Here is a 25632-nt window from a genome sequence, read left to right on the forward strand (position 1 = left end):
CCTGCCCGCAAGGACTGCCGGGAAAGCCCCCATCTTTAAGCGCGTTTGGCTGGCCCGCGGGCGCTCGGAAGTAGAGGCGCTTCCGTCGTTGTTCTTGAGGCTGTGGTGACTGTGGGGTCAGAATCTTTGAGGTGAGCTTCTCGGAGGCCGCGGAGGAGGTACAAAGGATTGCGCGCCGAGCAGGCCTCGCCTCTCTCCCAGTGCGCGGGCCGCGGCCCGTGGCGGTGTGCTGGGCTGCGGCCCGAGGGGGCGCGGGCCTCGGTGAGGCCGCGGAGCGGGCCCCTGCCAGAAATGCGGGCGCCCCGAGCTTCCCACGTGGCAGGGGCCCGGGCGGGCCGGTGTGGGAGGACGCGGCTCTCGCGGGGCCTTGCGGTAGAGGCTGGCCGCATCCTTATGGCGTCCTTTCGGTTTGTTACCTGCAGCTCTTTCCTGGCTGGCGGAAGGCGGATGTTCCGGACCTTTCTTTAAGTGTCTGGGATGGTCGGTGCGGGTTAAACGCCACAGGGTTCTGTGGGGACTAACTGGAGGCCGGAGAAGTGGGGGCCGCAGTGATGGTCCCAGCGTCGCTGTCTCTTTTTTTTTGGGGGGGGGATTGTTGTTTTTTGTTTTTTTAGAATTGCCATTCGCTTCCTTCAAAGCTGCTTCTGTGTGAAATTCTTTGGAAGTATCTGGTAAAACAGTTCCAAAATTGGTTAGGCCACAGAAGTCTTGCAGGGGCTTAATAGGTCGTTTTTGTCATTGTTTGCTTTGTAAAGGAACCTAGGTCTCTTGTTGATGGTGGTAGACAGACCAGTGCCTGAAACAGTGAATTCTGAAATGGGATATGTACCGTGTAGGTTTCCCATTACAAGATCTTCAATGGGTCTCCAGATTATAAACCAGCATTTGAGCAACGTCTCTAATATACCGACAGTAATTCATCACTATATTCTTCTACTGCAGATATCCCTGATGAGCTCGTACACTTGCTTGAGTACAATATAGCTGGGTGGTTTATTTAGTAGAGCGCTGAAAGCTAGTCAGTCAGAAGATCCGGTTTGTGATTTCTGGCAAACCAATATCACAGTCTCTCTTTATTCCAGGATTGCTGTCAGGCTGTGTAACAGGAAACTGGCTATAAAGTTAACCGGTGTATTAGGCACATCCTCCCTTCCAGCGCCCCCCGTTTAAATTTTGTGTATCCATGCTCTCGAGTTCCCATTTTTCTTATATTCTGTTAAATAGTGTCTAATCACCATAACTCTTATTTTTAACTACTTTTCACTTTTTGCCAGTAATGAGTTTTGGTAGGGCAGCTGTGACTAATTTGAAAAGAAATGCAAACTACACCAAACAAATAGTACCGAGAGCGATAGGAGTATGTGGACAGGCTGTAATACTGATCTTTTTAAAGCTAAAAATGGTTGCGACGTGGTTAAGTGGGTAGTTTTTCATCTGAAGCTTGCTTTACCAACTACATGAGGATAACAAAACAGAAGAGGAGGCGTGTGATTTGCTGAAAGGAATAGCAGGTTGTTGGCCTTAAGTTTCTTATCCGTAATACAAGTTGTTGGTTTTTGAGATATATGAGAATTCATAGGGAAACACCATGTAAAATTAGAAATTCTTGAAATTTAATGAAAGAGTGGTGTAATTTTTAATCGTTCTCTTTCTTATCTGACTATTATATAAAAATGATAACCTTTTTCTTCCAGTGTGAGAATTTTTACAGATAGCCACAATGGCTGAAAATGGAGATAATGAAAAAATGGCTGCTCTGGAGGCCAAAATCTGTCATCAAATTGAGGTATAATTTCCTGTGTTGTTAAATTGCAAAATTATACATTCCTTCAAAAGAAATGTAGGGCCTTAAGATGAAAAATGGAACATTGAATGTCGATACGTGGGCTTATTCAAACATTTGGCCTAGCTTTGATTCTTGTAGTTAATGTGAACATAGTCATATTATTGGGGCCAAGTTAGGAGACTCGAGAATTACAGGTGGCTTTCTGTCCACCAAGGAGAAATCTTAAAAGATTGTGATAAGGATGCTCTCCACAATTGATGACTTCTGGCAGGGGTACAGGTGGGGAAGGACTCAGTTTCTTTAAGGGGCTGGCCACTGGGAGTTTTAACCATGCTTCATTGAGTACATGGGCAACACAAACTGGCATATTTCTTCCCTTTTTGGGGGGAGGGGTGGTAATCGCAAGGGTGGGGGGCGGGCCCGGGAGGACTGGGAAGTAAGTGTGATCAGGGTGCATGATGTGAAATTCTCAAATAATAAAAGTTCCTATGTTGGAACAAAAACAATTTACAGACATTCCAAAGGTAACACTGCAGACTAGTGTTGTTTTATTTTTGAGACATGGGGTCTCATAACCATTTCTCCAGTTCAGTTCCCAAGTCTGTAAAACAGAGAATGGAGGTAATATTTGTAAGATGATGTGAAGAATTAATGAAGTGTCTAATATCCAATAAGCTAGCATAAAATTCCATGGTAAAGTACTTGTCAAATAATAGTTTATTCTGTCCAGTTAGTTCTTTTCAAAAAGTTAGCATAACTTTAGCAAAGTATGTATTTTCAAATTTCTGTTAGGATTTCACATTTAGGCATTATGTTTAGATTGAAGTGTTGTTGGTAATAATAATGGCTGTATGGGAAATGGTTCATGAATTGTCGTGCTATGAAACATTGTTGTTTGTGTGTTTTTTGTTTTTGTTTTGCATCTCTTAGCTGTTTTTGTTTTAAATTGTACTCCTTTGCCATTTAAATTATCCTGCTTTATTTTTCTTTTATTTTTCTCTTTTTCTTTCTTTCTTTTTTTTTTTCGAGAAAGGGTTTCTCTGTGTAGCTTAGCGCCTTTCCTGGAACTCGCTTTGGAGACCAGGCTGGCCTCGAACTCACAGAGATCCGCCTGGCTCTGCCTCCTGAGTGCTGGGATTAAAGGCGTGCGCCACCACCGCCCGGCTATTTTTCTCTTTCTTAGTACTGGGGAGCAAACTCAGAAAACTTGGGCATGCTAGGCAGGTATTCAACCAATAAGCTGCATTTGTAGTCCCCACGTTAACTTTTTAATTACTTTTCTTTATGTGCATTGGTGTTTTGCCTGCATATATGTCTGTGTGAGGGTGTTGAGTCCCCTGGAACTAGAGTTACAGACAGTTGTGAACTGCCATGTGGGTATTGAGGGTTGAACCCAGGTCCTCTGGAAGAGCAGCTCGTGCTCTTAACCTCTGAGCCATCTCTCCAGCCCCTGTTGTTTGGTTTTTTGAAAAAAATTTTTTTAGTGTTTTCTTAATTGCAGAGACAGTGATATTTGCTCTCTTTAATGCTTAGAACAATAACAAAGCTGTTGTAGAAAAGAATAATGTTCTTTCTACAGCCTGCAGCCTCAGATTGCTCCATCTTGAGGTATTCAAGGTTAAAAATGTTTCACACTGAGTTCTGGTCCAGCCTGGTCTACAGAGCGATATCCAGGACAGGCACCAAAGCTACACAGAGAAACCCTGTCTTGAAAAAACAAACGAACAAAAAAAGTTTCATACTTCATGTTCAGAATAATGTTGGTTTTATATTTAGTTTACTTTATGGGTATTTTGCTTGATACATATCTGTGCACCATGTGCTTGCCTGGAGCCCATGGAGCCAGAAGTGGGCATTAGATCCCCTAGGACTGGAGTTACATAGATGGTTACGAGCTCCCATGTGGATGCTGGCAATTGAACTTGGGTCCTCTGGAAGAGCATTTGGTGCTCTTAACCTCGGAGACATCTAGCCAGCCCCTAAAATAATGTTTTGTTTTTTAAAGGGGGGGGGGGACTTTATTTTCAAGAGAAGTATGAAATTCACAGTAAAATTACTCAGACAGAGATTTCCTAAACATCCCCAACTAGAATAGTGCATAACAATTTCCCCCTTCCCCCACCAAACATGAGATATGTTTTTAGGGAGTAAAGTTTCGTGTCATCGTAATACACCATTAATCCATTCATCTTCTCTAATGTGTAGAATCTTTTAACTGGAACAGTTCTATGATGGATGTTCTTCATATAAATCTTAGTAAACAGGGCCTACAGCTGCCCCCCCCCTTCTTTTTGATACAGGGTCTCACTGTGCATCCCTGGCTGTCCTGGGAAATCACTATATAGACCAAACTGGCCACAAACTCATGATCATCTTGCCTCTGCCCCTTAAGTGCCAAGATTAAGAGCATGAGCCACCACACCCAGCTTTTTTTTTTTAATGGTGTATGTGTCTGCATATGGGTATGTGGACTTCAGAGGTCAGAGATGTCAGATCCCCTAGAGCTAGAGTTATACTCTGTCCTGAGCCAGCTCACTAAGGCGCTAGGAATGTGACTCAGGTCCACTCTTAAGCAAGCACTCTTTTTTTTTTTTTTTTTTTTTGGTTTTTCGAGACAGGGTTTCTCTGTGTAGCTTTGCGCCTTTCCTGGGACTCACTTGGTAGCCCAGGCTGGCCTCGAACTCACAGAGATCCGCCTGTCTCTGCCTCCCGAGTGCTGGGATTAAAGGCGTGCGCCACCACCGCCCGGCTTTAAGCAAGCACTCTTAAGGACTAAGACATCTCTATAGCTCCTCTACTGGTTTCTTTAAGATGGAATTCCTAGGAGGAGCTACATAGGCTCGAGCTATGTCATTTTATGCTAGTTTAGTTTTTGAGACAATCTCACTATGTAGTAGTACCTGCTGGCCTGGAAGTTACTTCATAGAGCAATCTGCTCCCGAACTCATTCCACCTGTTTCTGCCTTCCTTGCACTAGGATTAAAGGCATTTTAGTTTAGGCTTCAATTAGTAATGATGTTAGACTTTTTTGTGGGTTTTTTGTGTTTTGCTTTTTTGATACAGGGTTTCTTTATATATCCCTGACTATCTTGGAATTTGCTCTGTAGACCAGGCTGGCCTTGAACTCAGAGATAGGCCTGCCTCTGTAGCCCAAGTGCTGGGATTACAGGTGTGCACGACCACTGCCCAGTGACTTTTTTGTGTTTGTGGTACATGTTTATATAATTTTTTTAAAGTGGCTAGGTATTTTTAATCCCAGCACCTTGGGAAGCAGAGTCAGGTGGATCTCAAGTTTCAGAACTTCAGGGAAGTTCTGCCTCAGATTGCTAAATGCAGAAGTGATGAACATGAACCACTGCACCTAATTTCCCTTTTAATTTACAAGAATTTTTGTTTTTTCTTTTTTTATTTAAAGAAAAGATTTATTTATTGTGTATGCAGTGTTCTGCCTGCATGTATGCCTGCAAGCCAGAAGAGGGCACTAGATCTCACTACAGATGGTTGTGAGCCACCATGTGGTTGCTGGGAACTGAACTCAGGACCTCTGGAAGAGCAGTCAGTGTTCTTAACCTCTGAGCCATCTCTCCAGCCCCGAATTTTTGTTTTTTCAAGACAGGGTTTCTCTGTGTAGTCCTGGCTATCCTGGAGCTTGCTCTGTAGACCAGACTGGCCACCATCTCAGGGATCCCCCTGCCTTTGCCTCCAGGGTGCTCGGATTAAAGGTGTGTGTTACCACCGCCTGGCAAGAATCTTGCCTAAATACGTTTTACCTTTTTCACTCATGTTGCTTTTGACATTCCAAGTAGTCATACTTCGGGTTTTTTGTTTTTGTTTTTCATTTTGTCTGGGGATTAAACTCAAGTTCAAGTTCTCAATCTATTTTTTCCATATTGATTAATAAAAAGGGTTTTGGTGGGGGGGGGTTGTTGTTGTTTTTTAATCATTTATTTGCTTTTATATGCATTGGTGTTTTGCCTGTGTGTATGTCTGTGTGAGGGTATTGGATCCTGGAGTTACAGGCAGTTGTTAGCTGCCATGTGGGTGCTGGGAATTGAACCAGGTACTTTGGAAGATCAGTGTTCTTAACCGCTGAGTCATCTCTCCAGCCCTGAAAAGATATTTTTAATATCTTAGATCTTTAATTATATTTGAGACTTTATTTTAGTAACACATTTATACTAGCTCACTAGCATTTTAGTTTTCTCTATTGGTTTGTGTTATATATGTATTTTATAATAGTTTATTTAGGAGAAATGCTTCTTAGGTCTTTTAAGTTCAAACATACATTTTTAAAGAATAGAACTGGGTAGTATAAAGTAGTTTTCAAAATTTTGCATGATTGAACTCAGCATTATACAGCGCTCTAACATCTGAAATACATTGTAATTATTCACAGTATTATTTTGGAGACTTCAATTTGCCACGAGACAAGTTTTTAAAGGAACAGATCAAATTGGATGAGGGCTGGGTACCTTTGGACATAATGATAAAATTCAACAGGTAAGACCTTTTTTGTTGGTTTGTTTCCATTTCTGGGGATCAAACCCAGGAACTTGGTCCTGTGCTATCATTGAACTGTTTGTTTTGGGGCTAATAAACCCAAAAATCTTCAAAAAGTTGTCTAAGTTTTCTGTTACTGTTGATAGCTACTACTAAATCTGCTTTTACAATGTTTCTATGTATGTACTCTTCAGGCTAAACCGGCTGACAACAGACTTTAATGTAATTGTGCAAGCACTGAGCAAATCTAAGGCAAAACTCATGGAAGTGAGTGCAGACAAAACTAAAATCAGAAGATCTCCAAGCAGACCCCTTCCTGAAGTGACGGATGAGTATAAGAATGATGTAAAAAACAGATCTGTTTATATTGTAAGTGGCTCTTCATTGCATTTCATATTACTTTTATTTAGAAGGAAAATATATGGAGTGAATAACAATAAAGACTCAGAACATGTTTGGCCCATTACTATATGTTTTTTGCAAGTGTACTTTACTTCTAAACTTTATCATTGTTAATGTTACATTGTTAATTCACATACGTTCAACTCTGTCCTGTTAATAGCTGAATTCTATAGTAATTTTCATTAGTTAATTTCTAAATACATAGAAAGCTTTAAACACAAAGACATAGATTGTATAGTATAATGTACCATTGCCACACTTCAGTTCTGAACATGTAAATAATGTTTTGTCTTTGCTCCAGCTGAGTTATTTTGGAGCAAATCTCAGGTGAATCACTTTATTGCACTGGAGAATAGGGTTGCTAAACCATTAAGAGAAGGGACAGAAAGTTAGATGATGGTTGGTCTTTGGTCTTTTGGGGGCACTGCCACCCAGCTCTCAAATAAATCACATGGAGGCTTATTATTACTTACGAATGCTCGGCCTTAGCTTGGCTTAGTTTCTAGCCAGTTTTCCTTAACTTATCCCAACTACGTTTTACCTCTGGGCTTTTCCTTTTCTCTAACATCTGTAAATCTTACTCTTACTCCTCCTCCTCTGGCTGCTAGCTCTTTCCTCTTCCCCAGTTTTCTCCTTCTATATATACTCTGCCAGGCAGTCCTGCCTTGCTATTGGCGGTTCAGTTCTTTATTAGACCATCAGGTGTCTCAGACAGGCACAGTAATACAGCTTCACAGAGTTAAACAAATGCAACATGAACAAAAGTAACACACCTGAAAATATTCTACTGCAGTTAGACACTTAGGTTTCTGGCTTCATTTCAAAACAGAATAAATCAGAATTTATAGCCGGGTGATAGTGGCGCACACCTCTATCCCAGCACTTGGGAGGCAGAGGCAGGTGATTCTCTGAGTTCAAGGCCAGCCTGGTCTATAGAATGAGTTCCAGGACAGCCAAGGCTGTTACACAGAAACCTGTCTCGGGGAGGGGGAGAGAACTTATTCTGGGGAGAGTTGTTTACCCAGGAGTCATTATTTGTACTTCTTTTTCCACTTCTCACAGAAAGGCTTCCCAACTGATGCAACCCTTGATGACATAAAAGAATGGCTAGATGACAAAGGTCAAATACTGAATATTCAGATGAGAAGAACATTGCACAAAACATTTAAGGTATGATTATTTGATATAGACTTTCTAGTTGTAAAATATGGCTTTAAAGAAAATGTCTTTCTGTCCTTTATAGGGGTCAATATTTGCTGTGTTTGATAGTATTCAGTCTGCAAAGAAGTTTGTAGAGACGCCTGGCCAGAAGTACAAAGACACAAGCCTGCTAATACTCTTCAAGTAAGTCTTTTCTCTTATGTTTCTCAGACCACATGATTATTTGGAATTGATACAGTGGGATAAGGTATAAACAGCAGCATCCCCTGTACAGTTAGTGCTATTTTCAGTATGCTCTGGAAATAGTGTTTGTTGGGGTGATTATAATAGTCTTTTGAGAACATGACAGTGTTTTTTAGTAGCTTTTCTAAGCTTATTTATTGTTAGTGCATTGAGGTGTGTATGTGTATGATGGAGGTGCACATGTGCGATAGTGCGCATGTGGAGGTCAGAGGACAACAACTCTGGAGTCCGTTCTCTCCTGCCTTACATGGATTCCAGTGATAAGTGTTTTTACCTACTGAGCCATACCCTTGGCTCCCAAGTTTATTGTTTACATTTTGTGTATATTTTTGTGGGGGAGAGCACATGCCATGGCACTCATGTGGAGGTCAGAAGACAACGTGACAGTGTTGATCTCTCCTTCTACGTAAGGGTCCTTAGGATCAAACTCTGTAGCCCCAGCTGTCCTGAAACTGGCTCTGTAGACTAAGCTGGTTGCAAACTCATGTAGATCCACCTGCCTCTGCCTCCCGAATAAAACTTAAAAAAAAAATGAGGCTAGGGCTGTGGAGATGATGTAGTCACTAAAGTGCCTGTCTGCAAACAGAAGAATCTGGGGATGGTGTGGCACCGACAGGCCATTGCTGGAGCTCAGTGGCCATTTGCTAATCTATAGGTTTAGTGAGACATGTAGGGCCTCCAAAGGTAAGGTGGGGATTGATAGTAGCAAACACTTAACCTTTATCCTCCACACAAACAATACCCACAAGGGATGGCTAGGCATGGTGATAGGTGCCTGTAATGCCAGTACTCCTGTAGTCACAGGTGGGAGGCTGAAGCAAGCAGAGTTGAAGGCTAGCATGGGCTGCATAGTGAGAGCCTGTGGCAAAAACTGTTGAACTAGACCATTTTCATGAAGTTAGTCATAGGGCCATTGTGTCTTTCTTTGTATTATACAGCTTGTTATTTGATGCCAGGTTTTATAGCATGTGCACTTGGTAGAGTATGTGTGTGTAACTTCCGTAGCATGAGTTTTTAGGTGATTGTGATGACAGGAAATATAACACCTGTTTTCCCATCTCTGGTAGAGGCTCAGGAAGGACGATTGTTGGTTTGAGGCCTGGGCTACATGGCAAATTTCCTGGCCAGTGTGTAATGAGCAGTAAGACCCTGCCTGACTTAAAAATCTCCTTACCCCACCACCACCGCCACCCCTCCAGTAATGTATGGTAATCTTTGTGTAGCTGGGATTTCAAATATTCAAAGTAATTTTTAGCTGGACCATGGTGGTGCCTGCCTATAATCTTAGCTCTTGAGAGACACAGAGGCAGGCAGATCTCTGAGTTCAAGGCCAGCCTGATCTACATAGTGGGTTCCAGGACAGCCAGGGCTACAGAGAAGAACTCTGGCTTGAAAAAAAAAATAAAAATAATTTTCAGTCTCTTCTTTGTCTTTGTGAACTTAGTCTGTGTTTTGTGTTTTTCAGGGAAGATTACTTTGCAAAAAAAAATGAAGAAAGAAAGCAGAGCAAAGTGGAAGCGAAGTTAAAAGCTAAACAGTAAGTGTTGAATTTATGTGACAGAGTTGAATTTCTTAAAGCATTGATGAGTTTAGTGGCTCTGGGATGAGTTGATGAGCTTTGAGCTGAGTGGTAATGGGTCTGTCTGGATTGATAGTGAAATGTTGGCCTCAAGATACCTTGATAACCTGGAAGCCATGTTGCTGGTGTTGTAGGATCAAAAAAGTCTAAGGACTTGCTTAGATAATTAAGTGGGTTGGTGGTAGTTATCAAGATTATTAGAATTCTTATGTAGTTAAGTTTAAACATATTATAATCACAGCACATTTATTTTTAGAGAACATGAAGGAAGACACAAGTCAGGAAGTACTGACACAGTAAGTATGATACCTAATACATGAGAGAATTTAAGAGTGTCTTCTTGGAGTTGGTGTGTGTGTGTACAGTTGCATGCCACTGTGGTTGTGTGCCACTGTGGTTGTGTGGACGTCAGAGCACGGCAGCAAACACCTTTACCTGCTGGCCCCTAGATTTTATTTATCTATAGATGAGGTCTTACCATGTTAATTTGGCTGGCCCCATAATTGGCTTTGTAGACCAGTTAGGCCTCAAACTTGGAGAGAGCCACCTGTTTCTGCATTCCAATTGCTGAGACTAAAGGTATGCCCCACTATACCCTGCTAAAATAACTTGTTTAAATATGTTTTTTCTATTTTTTTTTTAAATAATTTATTTTACATCTGCAGTTTCCTCTCCCTCCTCTCCTCCCAACCCCTCCCCCTATCTCCTCTCTGTTCCCACTCCCCCAATCAACTCCTCCTCTTCTTCTGTTTTAGAAAGGGCAAGTCTCCCATGAGTATCAATAAAACATGGCATATCAAGTTGCAGTAAGACTAAGCACCTCCCCATGTATTCTGGTTAGTTGAAGAGACCCAGTATGAGGAGTAGGGTCCCAAAAGGCCGTAAAAGAATCAGGAGACAGCTTCTGTTCCCACTGTTAGGAGTTCCTCCTCCACAAGAGGACCAAATTACACAATTGTAACATATATGCAGAGTGCCTAGGTCAGTCCCATGCAGGCTCCCTGGTTGTTGGTTCAGTCTGTGAGCCCCAGTGAACCGTGTGTGTGTATTATAATTTTTTTTTTAAATTTTGTATGTGTGTTAGGTACCCTTGGAGGCTAGAAGAGGTTGTCCAATCCTCAAAAGTTAGGGTTACATGTATGAGTGGCATAGTGTGGCTGCTAGGAACTGAACTCAAGTCTTTGAAAGAACAGCAAGTGCAATTCCTGGCTCCTCCTGAGAATACTTTTTTTTTTAAGATTTTTTTTTTTTTATTTGTGTGTGTATGTGAGAATGTTTGCCATATGTATACAGGTCCCTGGACCTAGAGTTAAGGTGATTGTGAGCCATCTGAGCTGGTAACCTAACTTGGGTAGACTGGAGGAGTGGGAAGTGCTTTTTTGTTTGTTTTTTTCTATAAGACAGGGTTTCTCTGTAGTTTTGATGCCTGTCTTGGATCTCGTCCCTATAGACCAGGCTGGCCTCAAACTCAGAGATCCTCCTGAGTGCTGGGACTAAAGGTGTGTGCCACCACCGCCCGGCCCTGGGAAGTGCTCTTAACCCCTGTGCTCTCTCTCTCTAGCCCCCTAGAATGAGTTTTTAAACTATGAGAACTTTACTGTGCGTGCATGTGTGGTGTTAGGAGTGGACCCTCAGTCCCCATGGCACCCATACCAGGTACACCACTTACACCACTAGCCATGCATAAGGACTTCTTAGAGAATGTGTGTAAGTGATTCTACCACTGTCATTGCATTAGTGGTACACAATATTATTAGTAGATAGTTATATTAAACTATCACCTTTAGAAGAAACTAAAATAAAGCCATTGTAAAATAGGATGGCAAAGAAAAATACACTGTTATATTACATTAAAATATCACTGACGTCTCTGTTTTCCTTAGTAGATATAGAATGGTGTGAGCCATTTTGTTGAGCTTGCCTTTAAGGAAACCTTTTGATGGTCTTGTATTTTTATAGAGATCTCTAGAAGGAAAGATGGGATGCTTACTGAAGTTTTCAGGTGACTTGGATGACCAGACCTGTCGAGAAGATTTACACATCCTTTTCTCAAATCACGGTGAAATAAAATGGATTGACTTTGTCAGAGGAGCAAAAGAGGTTTGTGAATATCTTTGTCCTTATTAGCAATCAGTTTAAAAGTCTAAAGAATGTTGTCTGTTAGAAGAAAAAAGTACTAGGAATGGTCTTTTTAAAAAAAAAAAATCTTTAATAAGAAAGTATTATAAAGCATGTTGATTAAAATGGTTCCTACTTAAGTCATTTACTTTTGTCTTTAAGTCCTTTTTTCCAAGTCAGATGGGTAATGTGCTAACGTTGTAACAAGATTTGTAGGAGGCACATGTCATGAAAAGGCATGATGAACCAAAAAAAAATAATAGTATAAATAACTTGGTGTCGGTGACTGGAGTTTACTTTCAAAGCATTCCTTCCTAATATTCAGTAAGATGCATTGAAAATAGTAATAACAACAGATGTGCTAGGTTAGGGAATAGCTTTGAGTAAAGAAATTGTAGATAATTTGACTACAAACTGAAGAGTGAACATTATTTTTCTCTTTGATGTGTAGGGAATAATTCTCTTTAAAGAGAAAGCTAAGGAAGCACTTGAGAAAGCCAGAAGTGCGCATAACGGTAACCTACAATTGAGGAACAGAAAGGTGACTTGGAAAGTACTAGAAGGACATGTGGAAAAAGAAGCAATGAAAAAAATCATGGAGGATCAGCAAGAATCCCTAAACAAATGGAAGTCAAAAGGAGGAGGAGGTCATTATTCTAATTTTTCACTAGTAGTTGGTTGTTTTACCTCATCTTTGATTGAGAAAAATCTTTGAAGTTTTTGACTTAAGTTCTCAATCCTGTTTCTACAGGCCGCAGATTCAATAAAGGAAAGGGGAAGGGAAACAGACCTGCCTATGGTGGGGCACCCAAAGGGAGAGGACACTTTCAGGGAAGGAGGCCCAGATTTGATGATGATGACCATCGACGCGGTCCAGGTAAGTCTTTCTCAAGGCTTCTGGGAGTGACGTCTGTACTTGATGGGACCTTATTTCGTGCATTTATGCTGTTTCACAAGTGAGAGGCTAGTTGGAAGTCTGTACTGAAGGAGAAAGAAGCCTTTCTCTCTGAAGGGAAGTTGCTAATTTTTAAAGTTGCTATTATTAGTAATTGTAGTCAGTACTAATACAGCAGTGGTTACATTGAATTTAACAAATTATTTGTGATTGTATAGGACCAATGAAAAGAGGGAGAGACGGAAGAGACAGAGAAGAACCTGCATCAAAACATAAGAAAAGAGAGAATGGTGCTAGAGACAAGTAGTTAGTAAACAACATTTTTATTCATCTTAGTTAGATTTTAAGCTGCTTTTTGTCTTCGGAAGCTTTTAAAAAGAAAAGCGAATTAGGTCCACTTCAATGTCCACCTGTATAAAAGGAAAAAATTTTGTTTGTCTTTTTGTTGTTATCCAAATGAAAGTTTTTTAAAAATGTATAGTTCTGTTTGTGTTTGGATGATTCAAATATGAAAAGGAAGTTTCTTCCTCTTAATTGCCTTTGTAATATGAGAATGTATTAGTACAAACTTGTAAAATATATGCTGTATAAAAATAGCCAACCGTTTATTTTTATTTTTTTCTTCTTTTTTTGCTCTTAAAACTTCACAAAGAACTTCAACTAGAATATTGACTGCTTTGAGTATGGGCTCTTTCCACAGTTAACTTGTCTAATTTCTCAGTCTGGCTTTCTATTTACCCATGCAACTTGCTAAGAGTGGAAAGAGTTATTGCAAAGCTTCTGAATACTGAATGTACACAGGCCACAATTGGGAAACTTACTGATTTCTTTTTATGAAAGTTGTATAATGCTGGCAGGTCATATCGAAGTTCTGTAAAAATACAAGCCAAACATTCACCTTTAAAGTGTTAAGTGCTGTACACACAACATTTTACAGTCATCACTTTGGACATATTCTCAAATACTTATGTGTCAAGTTATATGTGGTGTTCCTGCTGTTTTGATTACTTACACCAAAATTTAAGGTTATGGAGAATAGTTAAAAGAATTAACAAGTGGGGAGGGGGAGTCCTATGAAAATAATATGTATCTATAGCTGACAATATTACGATATTCATGCTTCAGAAATTTCCTGTCCACAATTTAATAATGGTTAGTCCTAGTTATTTTTTCCACTAACAAAATGAAGGCCCAGTTTTCACATTGCTTTCTAATTTATAACATTAATTCTCTATACTTTCACTATTGACTATATATTCACTATAGTGATGTGTTTTATAGATTCTAACCCTACAGGTCATAGCTTTCTATAATTGTGATCAGGTCATCTAGGAATCTTGTTTAGCTGCCAACTAATTCTGTATAGGCTCTGAGGTTGTTAAAGCTGATGGTGGGAAGACCACTTGTGGCGTAACAAAGGTCTGGATTAGTATACTATTGGGACTGTTATAAAGTGCTCTGTTTACGTAAGGGACGACAACACCTAATACGACAGGAAGACAGGTCTTTATGAACAATTTAGGTAGATGCTTTAACACCATAGGACCAAATTCATGGTAAACTCATGGCTAGGCATGGTGGCATGTGTCTTTAATCCCAGGACTGGGAAGCAGAGGCAGGTTCAAGGCCTAGTCTATATAGTGAGTTTTAGGACAGCCAGAGATACACAGAGAAATCATGCCTCCAGAAAAATAAAAATGTTCCTTTTATTGCACATTTCCCCCATTTTCTCTTGTGCATACTAAACAAACACAGTACCATACCCCAGTCTTTATTTCAAGCTTCTCAAAATTACTTGGTGACTTTTCTTTCTAATAGTTTTCCTGTTGGGATGTTGGCAAACTTACTCAACGTAGTAAAAAGGGAAGAAAAAAAAAAAAGGCATCTCTTATTCCAGTGTGAATGTTTATATTCTGTCTCCCAACAGAAAAGGAAAGGTTAGTGGTGTTCAGCTATGTATCAGGCATAAATTGCTGGCATTTTCTTTTCCTTGTGTAGCCTTGGCTATCCTAGAACTAACTCTGTAGACCAGGCTGGCCTTGAACTCACAGAGATCCGCCTGCCTCTGCCTCCTGAGTACTAGGATTAAAGGTATATGCCACCACCACCAGGCAATCGCTGGCATTTTCAAATAGTGGATTTCACAGCAGTCCTACCATGTCCAAGCCCATGTTTTTACTCACGTGTCAGGGCCTGGACAACCAAATACCATTGTTTTGTTTGTTTGTTTGTTTAGAAAATGCATAAATAGAGATAGACACAGGTAAACCTTGGTTAATGTTTATCCTGTGTTTAGTGCATTTCCAACCTACTACGGAACTGGATAACATTCCATAGTATTTGGCCTTTTAAATAATTAGGTTTGTACCTGGGTGATGGTGGCTCATGCCTTTAATCCCAGCATTTGGGAGGCAGAGGCTGGTGGATCTCAAGAGTTCCAGGACAGCCTGATGTACAGAGTGAAACCCTATCTTGGAAAAAAAAATAATTAGGGTTGAGATAAAGCTTACCTGCAATAATTTCTATTTTGATTTTCCATTCTGCAGCTTTCTTTTGAATATGCTAAAGACAAATATTTTCATGAGTTGATATTAAGATATGATCTGCTAATGTTTGAGATTAAAATTTTAAAATTTTCAATAAAATTAGACTCAGAAATTTTAATTATCTGCACACTTTTAAAAGCCAGGAATAAAGTGATCTTACTGTTTAGCATCTGAACCAAATTATGTAATTGAAAACTGAAATATCCATCAAAATCTGTAACATACACAGTGTAGCTTTATTTCATTAGGGAGTAACAGTTCTATGTCCACAGGCCATTCAGTGGCAGGATGGTAGAGAAAAGCATGGTGTGGAGCCAAGTCTTTGGAAGTGTAGTCCTTCTACTTAGTACCTTGCTGTAGCAGCCCTGGCTAAATTATTCATTCTGGACCTACCTCATTTTCCTCATCTGTTGAACAATGTGATTTGATCAGAATGAAGTGTTCTAAACAATGCTCCTACACAGCACCAGAAACATTAGCTATAAGTCTAAATTCTTGAACCTCTTCACAAATAAAGGTTAACTCATGTATGTATATTACTCCAGAAAGGTGAGAGAGATATTGAAATTTGGTATTACATACATTTTGGCCATATTGGTAGTCATCTTTAATTGTCATCAAATTGATAAAATACTTTCCCCAATAGTTTAGGTTCAAAAATTTCAAATATTAAAACTTTTTGTCTATTAATATGTGTGTCATCATCCTCCCCCTCCTGCTGCCCCAAATGAGTTCTGGGTGTATTTCCTTCTACTGAAGATCATAAGTTTAGGGGCTAGAGAGATAGATGCTCAGTGGTTAGTTGCATTTGCTGTGTAATCGTGAGGACTGGAGTTAAGACCCTAGTTCCCACAAACGCCTCTAACTCCATTTACGAGGGGACAGATAAGAAGATTGCTGGGGTTTGTTGGCTTCTAGGTTTTTTTCCTGGACAGCTCCGCTTGAAATGGGTAGGAGGGAAATGCTAAAGGAGAGCTCGAAGCATTCTCTTCTGGCCTCTCTGCATACATAGCTGTTGATCCTCCCTCCTCCCTCCACACAGCTACATAACACAAAGCCTTAGACAGTTACTTTAAAAAAAAAAAAAAAAAAAATCAAAAACCATGTTGGACTTCGGTAGGATATAGACTTTAACAAATGATGGTATTTTAATTTCGTGGAATCTTAGGATCCTTGACAAATTTGTGAGGAATGGGTTGTGGCACTGCATTGAATGCTAAGGCTGGTGAAATTCTATCATAGTGTATGGTTTGTTGTGGTAGAGATGTAAAAGAATGAGTGGGGTAAGTGGGATAAATACCGAAAGCAGTCCCACGGTTATCTCTTCCACTACTCTGTTATGTCTATGAGCAAAGGTGCAAAAATTCTCCCCATGCTGCATGAGGTTAAAAAAAAAAAAAAAAAAAAAAGCCGGGCGGTGGTGGCGCACGCCTTTAATCCCATCACTCGGGAGGCAGAGGCAGGCTGATCTCTGAGTTCGAGGCCAGCCTGGTCTACAGAGCAAGATCCAGAACAAAAAAAGATTGAGGCACAATCTGCTACTTTTTAAAAATTTGTTTTTTATCAATTACATCAAATCTATGAACAGTATGTCAGGTACTTTTAATGAGCAGTAAAGGGCTGTCTTAATATTTAAAGAAAACTCATTCTTCCCAGTGTATACAGTACTCATCAGATCAATCACTTAAATTGGTTACTTTTCTAAAGGAAACATTTTTTTTTTTTTTTTTTTTTTTTGGTTTTTCAAGACAGGGTTTCTCTGTGTAGCTTTGCGCCTTTCCTGGAACTCGCTTTGGAGACCAGGCTGGCCTCGAACTCACAGAAATCCGCCTGGCTCTGCCTCCCGAGTGCTGGGATTAAAGGCGTGCGCCACCACCGCCCGGCAGGAAACATTTTTGCCCTAAGTGAAAAGCTTCTTAATTAAATCTGACAAAATAATGCTGATAAATTTCCCCCCACCCCCCCATGGGGGGAATGGCAATACCAAACAGCAAAGATGGAAGTAACTAAATTATATTTATTTTTAAGATTTGTCTTGTACCACATGTGCCTGGTGCCCTCAGAGGCCAGAAGACAGCATTGCATCTCCTGGGACTGGAGTGACTGGAGTCATCATGTGGGTACTAGGAATTGAACCCAGGTTCTTTACAAAAGCACAGTGCTATTTATTAACCATGAAGCCATCTCTCTAGGCCCTTTACCATTTTTAGGTGTGTGGATGTGTATGGACATATGAACATTGAGTATAGGTATATATTCAAAGGCCAGAGGCATTAGATCTCCTGAATCTGGAGTATAGACTTGTGAGCTGACTCATATTCTCTGCAAATGCAGCAAGTATTCTTTATCAACTGAGTCACCCTCTCCAGCCCGATGATGGTTGATTTTAATTGTCAGTTTGATATGTTCTAGAATCCCTCGGGAGAGATGTCAGAGACTATCTAGATTGTTTGCCTGTGGGTAATAATTCTTTGTTTAGTCATTTTAGTCTGTTTTGCCTATGTGTGTGTCTGTGCTGTATGTCAGAAAAAAGCATCCAATTCCCTAGTACTGGAGTTACGGATGGTTGAGAGCCATCATATGGGTGCTGGGAATTGAACCTGCGGTCCTCTGCAAAAAGCAACAAGAGCTTGTAACGAGCTGTCTTTCCTGCCCCCAGGAGGATTGTTTTATGTTAATTAAAGTGAGAAGAGAGCCCAAGCCTGTTTGGGCAGCCATTCCCTGAGTTTGGATCCTGAACTGTTTAAGTGTAGAGAACAAGCTGGACACTGACAAGCAGGCATGCGTTCTTTTCTCCTGCTCCTGTCTCTAATGCTTGGAGTTCCTGCCTTGACTTCCTGCTAGGATAAACTAAAACCTGGAATTGTGAGCTAAAATAAACGCTTTCTCCTCTAGGTTGCTTTTGTCAGGATATTTTATGATAGCAAAAGAAAATGAATAATACAGGGATTGAACTTAGGTTGACAGGCTTACTGGCAAGCACCTTTATTGGTTGAGTCATTTTGTTGACCTACTTAAATTTTTTTGAGACAGGGTCTCATGTATCCCAGTTTGCCTTGAAACTCCTCATGAAGCAGAGGGCCTTGAGCTCATACTCTTGTCTGTCTTCTTGAATGCTGGATTATATTATTATTATAGAGGTGTACCACCAACTCTGGTCTATGCTGTGATGGGACTTAAATCTAGGGCTTTGTGAGATGGTCTGGTGTGTACAAGCCTAGCCTTTTTTTGTTTTGTTTTTCAAGACAGAGTTTCTCTGTGTAGTTTTGCGCCTTTCCTGGATCTCGCTCTGTAGACCAGGCTGGCCCCGAACTCACAGAGATCTGCCTGCCTCTCCCTCAAGTGCTGGGATTAAAGGCGTGTGCTACCACCGCCCGGCTAAGCCTACCCTTTTGTAATTAAAGATGATCTGAAATTTATCATCCTCCTGCATCCACCTCCCAAATGATGGGGTTATAGGCATGTACCAACAAGCAGTGTTACACTTGTACAGGGGCTATTAGATTACCATATACCCCAAATGTATTCCGTTGACCTGGATTTCTTTTTGCTGTGGGTGCATGTGTGTACATGTATATATGTACATGGCATGTAGAGGTCAGGTGGTTCTTTGTTTCTTTCTCATTTGTTCTTTTTGAGACAAGTGTGGGTGAAGACAAGGAGGGTGGAAAGAGGGCTCTGCAGTTAACAGCACTTACTGTTCTTCAGAAGACCTGGGTTAAATTCCCAGCACACTTGGCAGATCACAACTATCTGTGACTCCAGTCCAGGGGATCTGATGCATTCTACGGGTCTGTGGGCACGAGGCACACATGTTGTGCACAGACATACAGGCAAAACACTCACACATAAAAATTTAAAATATATATACACACACATATATGTTGGTTTTTTGAGATAGGGTTTCTCTGTAGCCCTTGCTGTCCTGGAACTTGCCGTGTAGACCAGGCTATCCTCAAACTCTTGAGATCCACCTGCCTCTGCCCATCAAGTGCTGTGATTAAAGGTGTGTGCTACCACTGCCTGGTTAAAAATAACAAGATTATGGTTTAAGCTTACTTCTCTAGTTGAGGATTTGTGTAAAGAATATACCGCTGTTCTTGCCATTTCCAAAGCAGTCTTCAGAAAAGCCATATCTGTCCCTGTGAAGAGTAAAAAAGAAAATTCCTATTTATATTATGTATTTCTTAGCAGAGTAGATTAAATGAATAGGAATTAAGTAGCATTTTTTCAAAACTCCAAAGTTTCTACTTCAAATACGGCACCAATAAAATATTCTGACAGAACAATGGCTGGAGCTGGATCACTAGCTCAGCAGTAAAGAGCTAGTTTGCTCTTTTAGAGCACTCACATGGGGGCTCACAACCATCCATATTCCAGATCCCAGTTTACAAGTAACTGACATCTTCTGACTTCCTCAGACACACAAAGCTACACACAAACATAGGCTAAACCCCCATAAATAAAATAATTCTAAAAACCTTAAACAAAAACACTATGGGCTAGCAGGGCTGGAGAGATGGCTCAGTGCTTAAAAGCACTGGCTGCTCTTCTAGAGGACCCAAGTTTGATTCCCAGCAAATGTAGCAGAAGTTTCTCTGGTCCCACATGGCCCCAAGTTCCTGTAGCTGCTTATAATATAATCACTCAGAGGCTTATATTAATTACCAACTGTATGGTCTATGACAGGCTTCTTGCTAGCTAGTTGTTTCATCTTAAATAACCTATTTATCTGTATCGCCATGTGTTCTGTGACTTTACCTGGTTGCTCCTTGGACAGCAGTTTGGTATCTTCCCCTAATCTCCTTTTTCCTCTCATCATCCTTTTTGGATTTTCCTGCCTGGCTCCATCCTACCCTACCATAGGCCAATGCAGCTTTAACTACTAACCAATGGGAACAGCATATAGTCACTGCCTACAAAAAGACACCCTACAGCAGGCAACCACGAGATGGTCCATAACTCTCTATGACAGTTCCAGGGGAGCCAATGTCTTTGCCTTTTTGGGTACTGCACACATATGGTGCAAAGACATTCAGGCAAAACACCTATATACAGAAGTAAAATAAAAATAAATCTAAGTTGGGTGTGTTGGCACATACTTTTAATTCTAGAACCCAGAAAGCAGAGGAGGGAGTTTGAAGCCAGCCAGGTCTACACAGTTCCAGGAAAGCCAGAACTACATAGTAAGACTCTGTCTCAAGTAAGTCTTTAAAATAAAATCTAATAAAACCAAAATTAGGCTGTTTGGTTAGAAAAAAAAAATAGGACTATTGTAAATTTTAATATTCTAAGTGACTAAGAGGAGAGGATGAAGAATGCAAAGTACTCATAGTAATCTTAGTGGTGTGGTGGCTTAAACTGCTTGTTTTCTTCTTTTTCTTACTGACTTCCTATCTTGCCCACAGTACACACACAACCACAGTAAATCCCTATGGGCATATTTTGAAACTCAAAGGCATTAATAACAAGTTTTAGGAGCTGAGAGTATCTGGCTTAGTGATGGGTAGCATGTGCTCAGCGTGTGTGAGATCCCCGTTTTAGTACTTTAGTTTCTACAAACAAAAAGAAAAATCTAGTTTCTAAAAGAATATGTTTTCAAAGTTTCATAAGCATGGGGGTGAATCAGATCATTCCAGTTATTAATCAGAAATGATAAGATACATGAACATAAATCTATGAAAATAAAGATTAAAGTTTCCCATCAAATATGAATTTTAATAAGTATAAAAGTGATTGGCTAATAAACAATAATAATAAAATCACTTAACCCAGATCACTGCTCTATAAATATGTGGATTTACTGGATTTTTATTACTAACCTTTGTTATTTTTGGTTCCAAAGGGAGGATTCATAATTACTGTATCAAATAATTTGGACATTCTGTTTGATAATGATTGCACATCACACTGGATCATATCAACATTTGTTAATTCAAATTCTTCCACATTCCTATTAAATATTTCCAGTGCATCTTCATCTATGTCAAATCCAACACACAACCTATAAATATAAAATAAAAAAGACAACTTACAAGTTCCTAGTAAAAAAGTTCCTAGTTATTTTACAATGCAGTTTTCAACCCAATTAAAGTTTTTTTTGTTTTTCTTTTGTTTGTTTTGTTTTTCAAAACAGAGTTTCTCTGTATAGTCCTGGATGTCCTGGATCTCGCTCTGTAGACCAGGCTGGCCTCAAATGCACAGAGATCTACCTGGCTCTGCCTCCCAAGTGCTGGGATTAAAGACCTGCCCCACCGCCTGGCTTGATTTCTTTCTTAAAAGTAAAGTTTTGATCTTCAGCCTACTCAGAATGTACTCAGTATCAAGTTCTCACCCTACTTATAGAGTCCTATGATTATAGTGCTGCTGATCCTATATACATTTACTGAAGCCACACCATATCCAAATAGCAAAAAAGGATCACTTACCCTGCTCCTAACATGGCGGCCCCGATGCTAAGTACTCCACAACCACATCCTAGATCTGCAACCACTTTATTTTCAATGTCATCATATGTATTATGGATTGTATAGAGCATGCATGCTAAAAACAGTAAAAATCAAATAGAATGTTAGTGAATAAGCTAGCAAACTTATTACTAATGTCTAGTGCAAGTGGCTCTAAAATAATGTCTTCCCACAGCATGTAGCTCCAGATTATTTGTTTTCCAGTTTATTTTCTAAAGATGCAATGTAATAACTTAGTATTTAGGAAGAGGGGCCACAAAGGAAGGTAATATACACCAGTGGTTCCCAAAAACTATAGGACTGTGTCAAGTTTCTGCTGACAGTGACAAGACTGGAAACATTTCAAAACATCTGCTCGGCACAGATACATAGATGCGGTTTTCCCTTTGATGAAAAGACTAAGTTTTATGAACGATTAAATAAGTCTACCATTCTTGGTCAAAATATAAGTTTAGTGACCCTGTCTTATGTCTCCAAAACTATTTTGAAATTTTATTGATCTGATGCTGGCAACATGGCGCTCAGTGGGCAAAAGTACTCGATTCAAAGCAGAACAACCCAAGTTCAATCTCCAAGACAGATATGGTGGATGGAAGTAAATAACCAACTGCCAGAAGTTCTTCTCGGATCTTAATGAGGACCAAGACTTGTGCAGCCCCCAATAAATAAAGGGCACAGAACTTATTTGTAGTATGCTTATCACCAGAATATGGGTATCACAAACTTCTACATCCACAATATAGACTTGGAGATGCTGGGTTTTTTTTGTTTTTTTTTTTTAATTTGTTGTTTTGCCTACATGGATGTGTACCATGTGTCTGGTACCCACAGAGGCCAGAAGATACTAGATACCTCCTGAGATTGGAGTTGCAGACAGTTGTGAGCTGCCATGCAGGTGCTGAACTGAACCCAGGTCCTCTAGAAGAGTAGCTAGTGTTCCTAACTCCTGAGTCATCTCTTCATCCAAACTTAGATGTAATATCAATAGATGCACATATTCATAACCTATAACAGACCTGATAACAGAACAAATGATCAGGGCAGAAATAGCTGAGATTACATAAAGTTCTTAAATATAAGACTCTCAAAAATACAGTATATTAAACATGAATAACACCATCAATTTTTCCTTGTGTATATCAGAACTCAAGAAAGACTACTAGCTCTTCCAGAGGACCCGCGTTCAATTCCCAGCACCCACATGGTGGCTCACAGCTATCTTTAACTCCAGGATCTGACACCCTCACACAGACATATACGCAGGCAAAACACGAATGCACATAAAATGAAAATAAATAATTTAAAAACAAAGAAACTCTGTCTCGAAAAAAAAATCTAAACAAACACCAACCCCCCCCCTAAAAAAAAAAAATCTATAGGGCTGGAGAGTTGGCTCATTGGTTAGGGGTACTGGGTTCGATTCCCAGCACCCACACGTTGGTTCACAAACACTTGTAACTCCAATCTCTGACCTCCATAGGCACCAATCACATATGTGGTGCCCATACATACATGTAGGAAAAAGTTATAAAATAGTAAATAAAAATTTTTTAAAAGCCAACTATGGAATATTTGATTACTGTTGCAGGTACTTTGAAACTCTTATCATGAGCACATTACAAACTAGGTGTGAAAGGACTGAGGTTTTGGGGGGAGGGGAGTTTTCAAGACAGGGTTTCTCTGTGTAGCTTTGCGCCTTTCCTGGATCTTGCTCTGTAGACCAGGCTGGCTTCGAACTCACATAGATCTGCCTGGTTCTGCCTCCCAAGTGCTGGGATTAAAAGACAGGGTTTCTTTATGTAGTTTTGGTGCCTGTCCTGGATCTCACTTTGTAGACCAGGCTGACCTTGAGCTCCCAGAGATCCACCTGGCTCTGCCTCCCAGTGCTGGGATTAAAGGCGTGTGCCACCACCACCTCCCGGCTCAAGAACTGATATATTTACTTATTTATGTATTTATTTGTTTTGAGACAAAATCTCATTATATAACCCTAGCTGGCCTGGCTATGTAGTCCAGGATGGTCTTGAATTCACAAAGACCTACCTACCTGCTTCTGACTCCCAAATGCTGGGATTAAAGGTATCTCACCATACCTGGCCTCGAATTTTTATCTTTTAAAAATTAGATTTCATGACAAAACCCTATAACCAGAAGGCTGTAAGAAGGTACACTGAGAAAGCCAGGGACTTGCTTGATAGGTGGCTGGCTCAGTCTGTACTGTTCTTACCCTGTAAGCATTAGAACCTGAGTTCAGATCCCCAACAGTCATGTAAAAGGCCAGCACTAAGGGGGACAAGACAGGATGGTCTCTGAGGCTTGCTGGTCAGCCTTTTGGGCGAATGGGTAAGTTCTAAGTACAGTAAGACCCTGACTCAAAAAAAAAAAAACTTATGGAGAGCAATTGAAGAAAACACCCAGTGTTGACTTCTGCCCTCCACACATGCAGACGCACAAACATATGCACACTAATACAAAATAGAGAAATCTGGTCTTAATCTGAACAGTTTAATGCAAATCTTTGATTGCAGCTATGACAATATTTTAGAGTTAAACACATGTATTCTCCATGAGTTTTATTGGCAGCTTATGAACAACTATTTTGGAATTGAAAGATTCCCCCTTGCAGGTACTCCCAAAGGAATTTGGTTTTCTTCCCTGCTACTCTGCATTCTCTCCTACATTTTCAGTATTGATCTTTGGCATCAAGCAAGAGGTAATTTGGTAAAAATCAAAAGGCACCCTCAACTTTACACAAGCACATAACTGTGGTTTCTATGTATCTACAAGACAGTGAGACACAACACAGGAATCTTTGTCCTTGATGTCAGTAAGGAATTTATCCATAGTAAGCAAATATTTAGTGAGCTCCTAACTGGTACCAAGACTCTCTAGACAATGAAAATTCAGGTATGAACAAGACTAACAAAATTCCTTGATCCTAATCGTTTACAGCGTGATGAAAGAAACAAAGATAAATAAATAAAAAGCTGTATGACACTCGGAAAAACAGTAAAAAGATAGTGTGGTAGAGTTGGGCGGGTCTGTATGTTGTAATGTCAAAAACCTACTTCTCTAGAACATCGTTAGATCCAAATCACTACTTATTTTCATCACGAATTGGACAGGAATAACCCCAGAAGAGGGCACGATGAACCAGCCGCCCTACCTGCAATGTGCGGCCTGGTGGGATACTGTTCTAGAAGTAACTTGGGTTTTTCGAATCCATCCACTTCCTGCAGGCGACTCTCTAGTTCCTTAAGCCTTAACTTCTTCATTGTTTTTATTTTAAAGTCTGGGCTCCGAGGGCTTCACAGCACAGGACCTGCCGGGAAATCTACCTAACCGGACCTCTCCAGGGGCGCAGGCCGGGGCGGGCAGACTAGTTAGGTTTCAACGAGGGAATCCCACAGACCTCAGGAGGATCGCCGCGCCGCTCGCGGCAGCGAAGAGATGCAGGAACGCCCGACGCACCCCTTGACGTCCGCGCGGGCCCTCCCGCAGCGCCGGAAGCGCCAGCGCGCGCGCGCACTCTCTGCCGGCGCCGAGCTGCAACCTCGGCCGGGTGCCGGGGTTCCGCCTGGGAGGCATCGGAAGAAGTGGCTTTCGTGGGCGGTGGCGGACCAGCCTCGACCTCCCCTGGGAACGCCAGCTTTGTCTTGAGCACCTGTAGCCGTCCAAAGCATGGGGAAAAGAGTTGAATATGGGACACTAGGCCAGTGTGACCCTTTCTCTGTGTTTCTCTCAAGTCTCAGAAAGGAGCGATCTACACCCACTTCGGCGTCCTTCTCCATTCGAATGCTCGGCCTTAACTTCGTGTCCCTGTCCCTGAAGCATCGTGTTTCTTTTTCTTTTCTTTCCTCTTTTCTCTCTTTCTTTTCCCCTTTCTTTCTCTTTTTTTCTTTTTCTTTCTTTTTTTTTTTCGAGACAGGATTTCT

At 40.6% G+C, this 25632-nt stretch overlaps 2 protein-coding genes and 1 pseudogene across 2 annotated transcripts; 1 reads left to right on the forward strand and 2 right to left on the reverse strand.

Annotated features, from left to right (window-relative positions):
- On the forward strand, positions 1-13280 carry Ssb (small RNA binding exonuclease protection factor La). The gene is made up of 12 exons (XM_059260639.1): positions 1-131; positions 1695-1786; positions 6183-6286; positions 6481-6655; positions 7751-7858; positions 7932-8032; positions 9558-9629; positions 9928-9967; positions 11631-11771; positions 12241-12436; positions 12541-12666; positions 12903-13280. The coding sequence occupies exons 2-12, from the start codon at positions 1721-1723 to the stop codon at positions 12989-12991; spliced, it is 1218 nt and encodes a 405-aa protein (XP_059116622.1). The 5' UTR covers positions 1-131; positions 1695-1720; the 3' UTR covers positions 12992-13280.
- Positions 11964-12055, reverse strand: LOC131910182 (small nucleolar RNA U13; annotated as a pseudogene).
- On the reverse strand, positions 12992-25200 carry Mettl5 (methyltransferase 5, N6-adenosine). The gene is made up of 7 exons (XM_059260640.1): positions 24864-25200; positions 21659-21773; positions 21053-21234; positions 19290-19372; positions 15195-15246; positions 13506-13555; positions 12992-13094 (listed from the first exon to the last, which is right to left on the reverse strand). The coding sequence occupies exons 1-7, from the start codon at positions 24970-24972 to the stop codon at positions 13056-13058; spliced, it is 630 nt and encodes a 209-aa protein (XP_059116623.1). The 5' UTR covers positions 24973-25200; the 3' UTR covers positions 12992-13055.
- Positions 25201-25632: the final 432 nt, after the last annotated feature.

Source organism: Peromyscus eremicus, chromosome 4, assembly GCF_949786415.1.
Source record: "Peromyscus eremicus chromosome 4, PerEre_H2_v1, whole genome shotgun sequence".
Taxonomy (NCBI): Eukaryota; Metazoa; Chordata; class Mammalia; order Rodentia; family Cricetidae; genus Peromyscus; species Peromyscus eremicus.

What these genes read in the sequence shown, in the direction of transcription:
- Ssb (XM_059260639.1), top strand. Translation starts at nt 1,721, where the DNA reads ATGGCTGAAAATGGAGATAATGAAAAAATGGCTGCTCTGGAGGCCAAA. An exon ending in CATTGCACAAAACATTTAAG is followed by an intron (nt 7,859 to 7,931) that starts GTATGATTATTT and finishes TGTCCTTTATAG; the next exon opens with GGGTCAATATTTGCTGTGTT. An exon ending in TGACCATCGACGCGGTCCAG is followed by an intron (nt 12,667 to 12,902) that starts GTAAGTCTTTCT and finishes GTGATTGTATAG; the next exon opens with GACCAATGAAAAGAGGGAGA.
- Mettl5 (XM_059260640.1), bottom strand. Translation starts at nt 24,972, where the DNA reads ATGAAGAAGTTAAGGCTTAAGGAACTAGAGAGTCGCCTGCAGGAAGTG. An exon ending in GCCGCCATGTTAGGAGCAGG is followed by an intron (nt 21,235 to 21,658) that starts GTAAGTGATCCT and finishes TTATATTTATAG; the next exon opens with GTTGTGTGTTGGATTTGACA. An exon ending in CAAAATAGAAATTATTGCAG is followed by an intron (nt 13,556 to 15,194) that starts GTAAGCTTTATC and finishes GTATTTTTACAG; the next exon opens with AACTTCGATATGACCTGCCA.